Source organism: Zalophus californianus, chromosome 1 (genome assembly GCF_009762305.2).
Source record: "Zalophus californianus isolate mZalCal1 chromosome 1, mZalCal1.pri.v2, whole genome shotgun sequence".
NCBI lineage: Eukaryota > Metazoa > Chordata > Mammalia > Carnivora > Otariidae > Zalophus > Zalophus californianus.
The window spans coordinates 92,272,731-92,286,009 of NC_045595.1; the positions used below are offsets into that span (position 1 = coordinate 92,272,731).

Sequence of the window (13,279 nt, forward strand, 5' to 3'; positions counted from 1 at the left end):
CTTTGCTCTCTGTTTTTAAGCAAGGCTAGGTTTTTTCCCTTGTTGAAAAAATTTATTTGATCCTGATACATCATCTATGGTCCCATTTCCTGGAACTCCTAAGTTCGAATAAAACCTTAGTGTTCTTCCAGTCCATCCTCCCATTTAATATAGGAATTGCATCCATGACATCATCAACACATAAATTCATTCTCTGCTTGAATGCTTTCAGTGACAGGAAGCTCACTATCTTGCCAAGCAACCTGTTCCATTATGAAATAGCCTCACTGGGGACGCCCAGATGGCTCAGTCAGTTGGGCATCTGCCTTCAGCTCAGGTCATGATCCCGGGGTCCTGGGATCAAGTCCCACATAGGGCTTCTTGCTCAGCGGGGAGCCTGCTTCTCCCTCTCCCTCTGCTGCTCCCTCTGCTTGTGCACTCTCTCTCTGACAAATAAATAAATAAAGTCTTAAAAAAAAATGAAATAGCCTCACTTGTTAGAAAAATTTCCCTTGTATTGAATATGAATGTCTTTTTTTGTTCTCACCCATTGATCATAACTCTGCCCTGAAACCAGACAAGGAACCATTGGGCCAGCTCAACACTAATTCTACTCAGAAATAAATGGATTTGCTGCTAGGAACCAAGTCTTTGGTACTTTCCAATATACTCAACTGCTTCTAATTTAGGATCTTAGCCTTTCGTGCCAGGACTACTGAACATCTTCAGTAACTGGATGCTACATCTCCAATCTCCTAGAACAATTAATACTAAGCATGAGCATCAGATTATATTTGATCATGCCATTCCCCAGCTCAGCAATATTCCCCAGCTCACCACCTATAGCAGCACTTTGCTTTGTTTTGTTTGGGTTTTATTTTTATCATGCGTGTAAATTGAAGAGTCAGATCATATCTCGAGATTTAGCAGTGGTTCAGGCTGTGCTTCAAGAGGCAGAGGGGTTTAGTAGACTAAGGGTTGCATGTGGGCAAGTAGGAGACCAAGTGGAAGCTCCTGAGACCCCGTGCGCACTTTCACAGTTCCCCTGCTTTCAGGAATTATATTTTATTTTTTTTAAAGATTTTATTTATTTGTCAGAGAGAGCACAAGCAGAGGGCGCGGCAGGTAGAGCAGGCAGAGGGAGAAGCAGGCTCCCTGCTGAGCAAGGAGCCTGATGTGGGACTCGATCCCAGGACCCTGGGATCATGACCTGAGCCGAAGGCAGATGCTTAACCGACTGAGCTACCCAGATGTCCCTCAGGAATAATATTTTAAAGTTTGGACACTACTGATCTTGAGGATAAAACCCAAACTACTGTTCCCTGCCTAAGCCTGACCTATTTGCCCTCCCACAGGACTGCCTCTGCATTTGGGCTCTCCCAGTTCTTCCCTCCAAAATGGGCTTCCATTCCTGCCAACCCCCACTTCACCCATCCTTTAAGACTTACCTTCCATCTTGTTTTTGGAGAAGTCCCAGTCATGCCCTGCCCTCTCCTCTACCTGCGTTCAGAACATTTGTTGCTGCTGGGTGTTTTTGGTTTTTTTGTTTTACATTCTTCTCTTTAATCAAATTATTGAGCACATTGTGTTAAGCAAAACACCACAATTAGAAAAAGTAAAGCAGATAGATTCTTTACTTCTTATTCACTATGAAAATGAATAATAATTCACTATTTTCTTTTGTTTTCTTTTTGTTTTAATTTAAATTCCATTATTGAACATATATTATTGGTTTCTGAGGTAGAGGTCAGTGATTCATCAGTCTTATATAATACCCAGTGCTCATTACATCATGTGCCCTCCTTCATGTCCATCCCCCCCCACCTCTCTCCCCTCCAGCAACCCTCAGTTTGTTTCCTATGATTAAGAGTCTCTTATGGTTTGTCTCCCTCTGATTTCATCTTTTTTTTTCCTCTCTTCCCCTATGATCCTCTGTTTTGTTTTTAAATTACACATATAAGTGAAATCATATGATAATTGTCTTCCTCTGATTGACTTATTTCACATAGCATAATACCCTCTAGTTCCATCCACATCGTTGCAAATGGCAAGATTTCATTTTTTTGATGGCTCAGTAGTATTCCATTGTATATATATGCCACATCTTCTTTATCCATTCGTCTGTCGATGGACATCTGGGCTCTTCCCATAGTTTGGCTACTGTGGACATTGCTGCTATAAACATTGGGGTGTAGGTGCCCCTTCAGATCACTACATCTGTATCTTTGGGATAAATAACCCAGTAGTGCAATTGTTGGGTCGTAGGGTAGCTCTATTTTCAACTTTTTGAAGAACCTCCCCTCTGTTTTCCAGAGTGGCTGTACCAGTTTGCATTCCCACCAACAGTGTAGGAGGGTTCCCCTTTTTCCACATCCCCCCCAACACCTGTCATTTCCTGATTTGTTAATTTTAGCCATTCTGACTGGTGTGAGGTGGTATCTCCTTGTGGTTTTGATTTGCATTTCCCTGATGCCGAGTGATGCTGAGCATTTTTTCATTGTCTGTTGGCCATTTGGATCTTCTTTGGAGCAATGTCTGTTCATGTCTTTCTTGATTGGATTATTTGTTCTTTGGGTGTTGAGTTTGGTAAATTCTTTATAGATTTTGAATACTAGCCCTTTATCTGATATGTCATTTGCAAATATCTTCTCCCATTCTGTTGGTTTCTTCTGGTTTTGTCAACTGTTTCCTTCGCTGTGCAAAACTTTTTATCTTGATGAGGTCCCAATAGTTCATTTGCAAATTAGATTTTAGGAGAAACAAAAAGGAGTTCTTTTTTATTCCCACCTTCTTCACCCCTCCCCCCATCTTAGAACTTGCTTGTTGATCCCTTAGATATTTCTAATGAAAAGTAAACTCTCATTGCAGAAATAAGAGCTCACCTATTTCCTCTCTGTTTTAGACGTAAGGAAACTGAAGTTCTGTGAGTATTTAACCTGAAGTCAGAGAACTAGTACATGTCAGGAGACTGGTCCTCTAACTCCTGGCATTGTGCTGTTTATACCATATGTTATCTCCCCTGAACATATGCTAACATACTATTAGCTAACTTCCAGTCAGTATCCACCCAAATAAATTACAGGTTCTTTCAGGGCATTGGCATTTTCTCACCCAAAGTTTTGAGAGATGGCAACTGTATGAGCCAAGATGGTAAATTATCTGAATGGGGTGGAACTATGAATCTAAATCTAAGAGACAGAATTAGTAAGGCTGAATGAAATCTGCATTTAGAGATAACATGTCAACTGCATAAATGCCAAACAGGGTTATTTCTAACATGCCAACAGTCTGTGTGAGAGAAACAGGCAGTTTCATGGACTGCTTCAGGCAGGCAGACAAGGAGAAACTGTCCAGATTAAGAGACATAATAGTTCCTGGTGCTGTGCTGGGCACACTACATCTGGAGAGCCAATCCAAGCGATTTGTACCTGTCAGAGACCTACAGCTTGTTCTGTCTGGAAAACAAGTCCTATAGGTCAACCTTCCTCCTCTGAATTTTCCCAGCTGCTACCTAAGGATCCTATTGTCTTCTGCCTTTCCACAGCCTTATATCCACCCTCCTGCTGTGGCCCTTCTGCCCCTGTCTCATGGTAGCCCTGCCCTGCTCCATGGTTCAGTGGTCCTCTAGCATTCGACAGATTTATGTCGTCATTTCTGGCATTTAGCTAATCCCCATTTAACCCAGCTTTTACTTGGCTATGGCTGTCTATTAACACTCACTAAGCAACCCTATTTTCAGATATTTTTTACTATGCACATCGGTCTTCTCTGCCACAGGGTAAACTGTGTGCCTGTAGCATCTGCACTGCATGTGTCTGTTTTCTCATGACAAATTGGTTGTAGGTAAAGAAGAAAGAGCCTTTAAGGGACAATGAAGGGAGAGGTAGTTGGAGCAATAAATGAACACTTCTCTGAATTCTTGTAGTCTATAAAGCTGTTGGGAAGGCCAGCTTGTGTAGCTGTAGAGACTGGGATCTGTTTTTTGAAGTGCAGAGAAAACGCTGTGTTTATGAAATCTGCATCTCTTGCTGAAGTTTAGCTCATTCTTCTTTGACCTCAAACAGCCCTGGAGAGATTAATACCCATATCTGATTAAATTCTCAGGGTGTAGTGTGTACTTTTTCCCACAGCTTTAAGTGATGATGGCGAAGAAATTAATATAGAGAATGAATCTAAGAGAGAGAAAAGCAGTGGAGGAACATACACTGAGGAACAGTAAGAAAAGCATTTGTCTTCAGAGCCAGAAGACTCACCACAGAGTTTTAGCCTCTAGCAGAAAATTGAGGAAGAAGAGTGAAAGTCTCTTCTGAACTGTACAGAGACCATCCGCTTCTCTCTTCTGGCTGAGGTGGCACTGCCTTGACCTATCATGCCTGTGTCTTGTAAGGCAGCTTCTCTGTACCTTTATTTCTTCATCTGTAGAATGGGCTGAAAATACCTGCCCTCTTCTGCATGGGGATCATGTGATGATCTAATGAAATAACAGGCATAAGGCATTTTAAAATGTTAAAGAACATTGCAGATATTGGATAATCATCTCCTCCTCCTGTGTGACTCATTAGATAATCTTGCTTTCAATTCTTTATGTTGTTGGGCCATCCTAGGTCAAATTATAGGTGTTAGATTGTCCTTGCTCCAGCAACTTTGATTACCATAGACTGACTTTTGCCTCCCCCTCTGAGTTTCCTAAACCCATTTTCTGTATCTCCCTCCATATCACCACTTGTCGTCCATTCTTTTCCTTTGTAAAAAGTCTTGACACTGGCTTGTTCTCTCCTGTTATTGAAGTCTCTATTCTGTTGCCCTCAGCTTAATATCATTTACTTTTTTAGGTTCTTATTGATCTCCTGACACCCTTTATCTTAATTCTTTGGTTTCAAGCAGATACAGCCAGCCATACATTTTTTTTAAATAGCCAAAATGTAATATCTGCATTGCATTTTTTTCCTTTGGCATTTTCTCCAAGGGCTAATACCCTCATGCTGCCTAACATGTGGCTATTTAGGGTACCCCACTATGAGAAAAATAGGCCAGCCCTTTCCTATCTATTTTATTTTTTTAAAGATTTATTTATTTTTTGAGAGAGTAGGCGGGGAGGGGCAGAGGGAGACAAAGAGACAGCCTTAAGCGGACTCCACGTTGAGCCCAGAGCCTGATGCAGGGCTCGATCTCATTGCCCTGAGATCATGACCTCAGCCGAAAGCAAGAGTTGGATGCTTAACTGACTGTGCCCACTGAGGTGCCCCCCCCCCAATCTATTTTAAAACCTATCCATTCTATACCTCATCTCTTAGGATTTTGCCTTTGAGTCATAATAAATGTATGTGTCAGTCTCTTACCAACTTACTACTCCTTAGGATCTGATATGTATGCATTTTAACAGGAGTCTTCTAGAGAAAAGACTATAATCCAAGGGAATGAAAGTTGTTTAATAGTGGACGTAGCCCCACGGGATGTGGTAAGCATGCAGTCCCTGGAAGTGTTTCAGCTAAGGCTGGTGACCACTTCCCCAGGTTGAGCTGGAAGATTCCTGAGTCCTTCCAATTCTGAAAAATCCATGAGTGACTATAATGGTGGGAGTTTCAAGCACTTTGGCAAGCCAGTTCCAATCTCTCCCTGTACTTACTTTCTCTGTTTGGGGCTCTATACTCCTACCTCTACAATACAGACTATTCTTTCAAGCTTTCCTAGCAGTTGCCAGTTGCCTGTCACATCGAAGAGCATTTTCTTGGCAAACTACCATTCTGCATGAAAGGGAGGATTGGGATTGGAAAGTGGATTTGACAGTTTACCACCCAAAATATATTAATTGTGAGCTTTGTACTTTGGCAATCATAATTTACACAATAAACAAAGTCCATTTGGTTGCTAAGCAACACCTTTCCCTCATTCTTGACCTCAGTAGAGGTATTTGACCTCTGGACTTGAGAAATCTTGAGTTCCACCCTATTTGCAGAACATGCTTTAGGGCCCCAGCAGGAGCAGCTATTATTTCTGCCCTGTACTTACCTCCCTTGGCTGGGATCTCACCTTCCAGATCCTCATCTCAGAATCTGAATCCAGAACGCCTTTGGGTGTTCTCTCAGCATAACTCAGACTCATAACCTCAGACCAGGTACTCCTCACGCTTCTGTGGAGATTCCCCATGCACTGAGGCCTCACACCAGGAGCAGCTTCACCAGAACCTAATATAGATTCACTTCTAGTGAGCCTGCAAAGGAAAAGCTTCCCTCTGTAGCATGATGAAGGCTCAGCAGATCCTGTGTCTAATACGAATAATAAGACTACCTACTTAAAAGCAAGATACGACTCCTTCGAAGGGTTTCAAATTTGGGAATATGTTTTACATGCATGTACAAAATTGGGAACATTTGGAGACTATTTCTCTACTATTATTTAGATAACTATTATCACTCAAAAGAGTTTTCCCTGTAGGAAAAAAGCAGATAAATTTGCTAAGAACTCTTTCTTGTGAGAGTATAATTAATTGAAAGTGCTTTTTATTGAAGGAAAAAAACACCTTTTAGAGTATTGTAGTTGTATATTCATTCCCAGTTCCTCCTAAGGCTTTTATAATATGTAGCCATTTGTGGTAGTTTCTAATGTATAAATAAATGATAGCATTTTGATTTTTATCTTTAATCTTATACCTGTTGTAACCATTTAAGTAGATAGCTATTTTCTTGAACAATCTAGGCTTTTCTGGTTCTTCCTGACCCTGGGGCTTAATAACATAATAGGCAAAGAAGAGAAAGGGAGATGGGTGGGAGAGTGTATTAACACCAAGTGACCAAGTAATAAATGTGGCTGTATCTTTATGCAGTAGGAAGGAAGGGCATATACGACCAAGACATTCAGTCATTCTTTTTAGAAGGCAGAAAATATATGATGTGAGAGTGGTAGGAAGGGAAACTGGTTGCTTTAACTATCAGGAAAGGGAAAGACACATCACTGTAAATGAACTTGGAGAAAAGGTAAATGGATTTCCCTTCCCTTCATTAAACATGTAATCCTCTTGTTTCCCCTGTGTCTCTCTCTGAATCTCCTGTGGCTTGTATATTTGCCTCTGCCTCAGTTTTGCTCCTTCCAGGACCCTCTGTCCACTGTGGCACGAAGGGTAAAAGCCACAAAGGCCCGTTGTTTGGCTCTGTCATCTTTTCACCACCCCTTGGCTTACGCTGTATTTGTGTTTTATTTGCAGCTCTGTGGCTGTCCTCTCTATTGGAAAGCCCCCATGTTCAGGGCTGCCGGGGGAGAGAGGACGGGATTGGTGTCAGCACCGTCATTCATTGCCATGTGGAGAAAGTAAGTATACGAGCAGTCACTCCAGGGCTGGGCAAAGCATTGTCTGGTTCTCACAACGTGCTTTATGAAGGTCATTTATTTTACTCATTTATTAATTTTCCTTTGCCCTTTATTTCAACAAGTAAAATTCAGTGATTTGCAACTATTCATAACCACACACGAATTTTTCCCATAGTCTTTACCTTACAAGTCTTTAATCAGTAAAAGAGATCTTCAAAGATACCTTTCTAGTAACTGTTTGACAGTTTCTTAGTTTTGCTTGTTAAATTTGGGTCTTAGGATTTGACTCTGGTAACAGTGACATAAAAGTAAAGACTCTCCTTTAAGGGGAGCAGACCACATGTGTCATCTGAGAAATACAGCTTCCATCCTCATGAGCCCATTAAAATTATATCTAGTTGATTTATTAAAAATAACTGAATTCTAGTAGACTTTAATCATCATTCTTGGAAAGCTCCAGTTAAGAAACAAAGAAATATGTACATCCTGACATACCCCCCTTTTTTTAAATTCCAGTATAATTAACCTACAGTGTTATATTAGTTTCATGTGTACAATATAGTGGTTCAACAATTCTGTACATTATTCAGTGCTCATCCTTAGTGTACTCTTTTTTTTTTTTTTAAGATTTTTATTTATTCTGAGAGTGAGAGAGCATGAGCGGGGGGGGGGGGGGTGGAAGGGGGGCAGAGGGAGAGGGAAAAACAGACTTCCAGATAAGCAGGGAACTGACTCAGGGCTCCATCCCAGGACCCTGGGATCATGACCTGAGCCAAAGGCAGACGCTTAACTGCTTAAATGACTGAGCCACCCGGGCGCCTCCATAAGTGTACTCTTAATCCTCTTTACCTGTTTCACCTCTGATGAGTTTTTTTGAATTTCTTCTTTCTTTTCTTTCTTCTCCCTTTCTTCTTTATGAGTTATTTCTTGATATATTTATACATTTTAAGAGAATGTCACAGCTTGCTTCTCCTACCTCTTTCAACTGACCAGCCTTTTTTTTACATATGTTCTCCTCACCTTTTTTGTGCTAAATACCCTTCCTGGTAAACTGTTGGGAAATGCTGTTCACCTTTTATCATTTAAAATCAACATATAATAGCAGAATTAAGCATACAGATTCCTTCTAATCCCTTCATGCCACCTAAAAGCCCTTAATAGTATAATGCTTGAGAACATAGTTATTGATTAATAAATTTATTCTTATTTTTAAAAATCTAGCAGCAAGTTGAGTTCACCGAATTCTTCCTGCATTATATTAGAACTACAGTGATTAGAGTATGTAGAACTTTTACCAGTTAATGAACTTATTTTAAAGAAAGACACCAAAGCTAAAAGTTAAAATGCTTCACATTTTCCAGGTAAATTTTAGTGATTTTGTTACAAGGAATAGTTCTAAGTTGTCTGAATACCAAGAACCGAAAGGACCGTAGGAGAATCATTCTTCTTACACCATCTAGGTGACACTTCAAAGTCAGTGCTGTGATCACCATCCCACCTTTCCTATAGCAAGTAGAAAACTGCTGGTTAAAATCTTAAGAAATGCCTTAAAAAAAAAATGTGTGTGTGAATAAGCAGTCATAAAAGTAAGGGAATTCTTTAGAGGCTAGAAATAGTATAAACACTAATTAACAAGGATGAACCAGCAAAAGAATTGGCATTTGCCCTTAGGGTATTTATCACTGGTATTTCTGGCACCCTAGAACCTACAGGAAGAAAATAGAGCCTAGGGCCTGAACCATAGAGAAGTCAGCTTGGATTCCCTCTCCTCTTCCCACCCATAAAGTCAAGACTTCAGCTGGGTGGTCCAATTATCTATTATTAATTATTATTTTAAATCAGTGTGTAACAGTAGCGGAATTCAAGAACTTGAAATGTGTATGTGTTCTTTCATTCAGCTAGCTTCTTTCACCCCGGTAAGTGTCAGGCGGTGAAAAGGCCTTAGCTTCAGTATGAACCAGAGGAGGAAACAGAAGAGATACTGCACAGCTCTTGTCAGAGGTGTCTTTAGCCATTGAGATCAGCATTGTTGGTCATCTAACCATCCGTGAAAGCAGCAAGAAGTGAGTTAGAATTCTTAACAATTGTTTAAGAGAAAACTTTGAACAAGCTAGGGGATTGAAAAAAAGAAAGTAGTCTCTTCTAGAAGAGATTAGAGCCAGAGAGAAGAACTGTAACTACTTTTTGAGTATTCTAGGCCCCTACGTTTGTGAGCCTGAGGCTGACTATAGCAAAGGACAACTGCTAACGAGCTTGATTTACCTGCAGTTAATGGCATAATAATAGAGTAACAGCCAGGGTGTTTTTTTCCTTAAGACTGTAAGTCACTAACATAGGGCGGACATTTATGTCGGTGGGCGGAAGCAGCATGGCCGCCACACAGCGTGTTCTTTTATTGAGATGGACCCTGTTGATTTTATCTCTAGGGAAAAGATATTTCTACAAAAGGCAAAAGAGGAAAAAAGACATGAAACACAAGTCTGCATTTTAGGTAACTACAGGAAACTGCTTATGAAGTCATATAGCATGGGCACCTGTCCCTATCTTTCCTCATTTGGAAAAAATTTCTGTGAGTGTAACTGTACGTCTCTATAGTGAAGCTTTAGCTTATGGCCCCATACTAAAATGATTGGAGCGCCCTCTAGTGGGAGCTCCTTTCTGTGCTCTTAAACTGCCTTTTAGTTTAGTTTTTATTTAAATTTCAGTTTGTTAACATACACTGTAATATTAGTTTCAGGTGTACAATATAGTGATTCAGCTCTTCCATATGTCTCCCGGTGCTCATCGCAACAAGTGCACTCCTTAATCCCCACCACCTATTTCCCCCATCCTCCACCCGCCTCTCCCCTGGTAACCATCAGTTTGTTCTCTATAGTTAAGAGTCTGTTTCTTGGTTTTTAAAATGCCTTTTAAAAAAGCTTTATGGGGCGCCTGGGTGGCTCAGTCGGATAAGTGTCTGCCTTTGGTTCAGGTCATGATCCCAGGGTCCTGGGATGGAGTCCCGCATTGGGCTCCCGGCTCGGCAAGGAGTCTGCTTCTCCCTCTCCCTCTGCCTGCTGCTCCCCCTGCTTGTGCTCACTCTCTCTCTCTCTCTCTCTCTCTCTCTCTCTCTCTCTCTCTCTGTCAAATTAATAAATAAAATCTTTTAAAAATACTAAATAAAAAATAAAATAAAAGCAAGGGTGCTTTAAGGGACACCCTAGTATGCCTATTTGGGGAGACTAAGCAGCTAAGCATGATGGTTTGAGTTATACTGACCTTGAAGAAGATATGTGTTTATTTTTGCAATTTTTTAACAAATTTTACCCTTTGCATAAAATGACTTGGGTGCAAGTATGGTACATTTAATTTTCAAATACAAAAAATAACTGGCAGATAAACACAGAATTAAAACATAGTGGTATATACATACAAGCTGACTTGCTCCAATAATAGGCTCTATATAATCTTGAAAAGTAAAGTCAAATGTAAAAGTCACCAAATAACAAGAAATAATTTCCTTGCTATCCCAGTGCTCATGGGGTGGAGGCTTCCTAGCCTTCCTCCTAATGGTTTGAAGATAAACAACTTAACAGGCTCTTGTTCCCCTGCCTACACTCTCCCTCCTTCCCCTGCCCATTGCCTGTTTCCTATCTGTACTCTGACATCTGTTTTCTTGCAGTCCGGACATTTTTAGGGGAAAGATGTTCCACAACTTTTTGAGTTGCTAGATTACCAGCTTTGTGACAGGGCTCCTCTCAAACAGTCAGTAATATTTTTCCAGCTTCTTTATGCTTTATTTTCCCTTACATTTTAATGTTAGCATTTCATTTGTCTATTAACAAAACAGTCTTTTTTTAAGGGCTCTGGAAGATACCAGTTTAGAATAGCTATGTTTACGTTCTTCACCTTTCACAACTCTTATTTATCTCCTTTTCTCTTCCATATAGAGTTCACCAGCCACTTATCATTGCCTGAAAATCGTAATCCACCTTTTCTTTCTTTTTCATGCTTCTGATAGGAGAGAGCTATTCTTTCTTTTTTTATGTTGTGTTGATCACCATACATTACATCATTAGTTTTTGATGTAGCGTTCCATGATTCATTGCTTGCGTATAACACCCAGTGCTCCATTCAATACGTGCCCTCCTTAATACCCATCACCAGGCTAACCCATCCCTCCAACCCCCTCCCCTCTAGAGCCCTCAGTTTCTTTCTCAGAGTCCATAGTCTCTCATGGTTCGTCTCCCCCTCCGATTTCTCCCCCTTCATTTTCCCCCTTCCTACTATCTTCTTTTTTTTTTTTTTAACATATAATGTATTATTTGTTTCAGAGGTACAGGTCTGTGATTCAACAGTCTTACACAATTCATAGCACTCACCATAGCACATACCCTCCCCAGTGTCTATCACCCAGCCACCCCATCCCTCCCACCCCCCACCAGTCCAGTAACCCTCAGTTTGTTTCCTGAGATTAAGAATTCCTCATATCAGGACGACACTATATCCTGCTTAAAGGGTCTATCCAACAAGAAGATCTAACAATTGTAAATATCTATGCCCCTAACAGGGGAGCAGCCAATTATATAAGGCAATTAATAACAAAAGCAAAGAAACACATTGGAACAATACAGTAATACTGGGGGACTTTAACACCCCCCTGACTGAAATGGACAGAACATCGAAGCAAAAGATCAACAAGGAAATAAAGACTTTAAATGACACACTTGACCAAATGGACTTCACAGACATATTCAGAACATTCCATCCCAAAGCAACGGAATACACATTCTTCTCTAGTGCCCATGGAACATTCTCCAGAATAGATCACATCCTAGGTCACAAATCAGGTCTCAACCGGTACCAAAAGATTGGGATTATTCCCTGCATATTTTCAGACCACAGTGCTTTGAAACTAGAATTCAATCACAAGAGGAAAGTCGGAAAGAACTCAAATACATGGAGGCTAAAGAGCATCCTACTAAAGAATGAATGGCTCAACCAGGAAATTAAAGAAGAATTAAAAAAATTCATGGAAACCAATGAAAATGAAAACACAGCTGTTCAAAATCTTTGGGATACAGCAAAGGCAGTCCTAAGAGGGAAGTATATAGCAATACAAGCCTTTCTCAAGAAACAAGAAAGGTCTCAAATACACAACCTAACCCTACACCTAAAGGAGCTAGAGAAAAAACAGCAACTAAAGCCTAAACCCAGCAGGAGAAGAGAAATAATAAAGATCAGAGCAGAAATCAATGAACTAGAAACCAAAAGAACAGTAGAACAGATCACCAAAACTAGGAGCCGGTTCTTTGAAAGAATTAACAAGATTGATAAACCCCTGGCCAGACTTATCAAAAAGAAAAGAGAAATGACCCAAATGAACAAAATCATGAATGAAAGAGGAGAGATCACAACCAACACCAAAGAAATACAAACAGTTATAAGAACATATTATGAGCAACTATATGCCAGCAAATTAGGTAACCTGGAAGAAATGGGTGCATTCCTAGAGATGTATCAACTACCAAAATTGAACCAGGAAGAAATAGAAAACCTAAACAGACCTATAACCACTAAGGAAATTGAAGCAGTCATCAAAAATCTCCCAACAAACAGCCCAGGGCCAGATGGCTTCCCAGGGGAATTCTACCAAACATTTCAAGAAGAATTAATACCTATTCTCCTGAAACTGTTCCAAAAAATAGAAATGGAAGGAAAACTTCCAAACTCATTTTATGAGGCCACCATTACCTTGATCCCAAAACCAGGCAAAGACCCCATAAAAAAGGAGAATTACAGACCAATATCCTTGATGAACATGGATGCAAAAATTCTCACCAAAATACTAGCCAATAGGATCCAACAGTACATTAAAAGGATTATTCACCATGACCAAGTGGGATTTATCCCTGGGTTGCAGGGTTGGTTCAACATCCGCAAATCAATCAACGTGATACAATATATTAACAAAAGAAAGAACAAGAATCACATGATCCTCTCAATAGAGGCAGAA

At 40.3% G+C, this 13,279-nt stretch overlaps 1 protein-coding gene across 11 annotated transcripts in view; it reads left to right on the forward strand.

The window, feature by feature from the left end:
* PPP2R3A (protein phosphatase 2 regulatory subunit B''alpha) overlaps positions 1 to 13,279 on the forward strand; it is a 214,392-nt gene that overhangs the window by 85,319 nt on the left and 115,794 nt on the right. For all 11 annotated transcript variants that reach the window (XM_027587223.2, XM_027587224.2, XM_027587218.2 and 8 more), the window contains one exon: positions 7,181 to 7,284. In XM_027587223.2, coding sequence (XP_027443024.1) covers positions 7,181 to 7,284 — 104 coding nt within the window. The remainder of the gene's footprint in view (positions 1 to 7,180; positions 7,285 to 13,279) is intronic.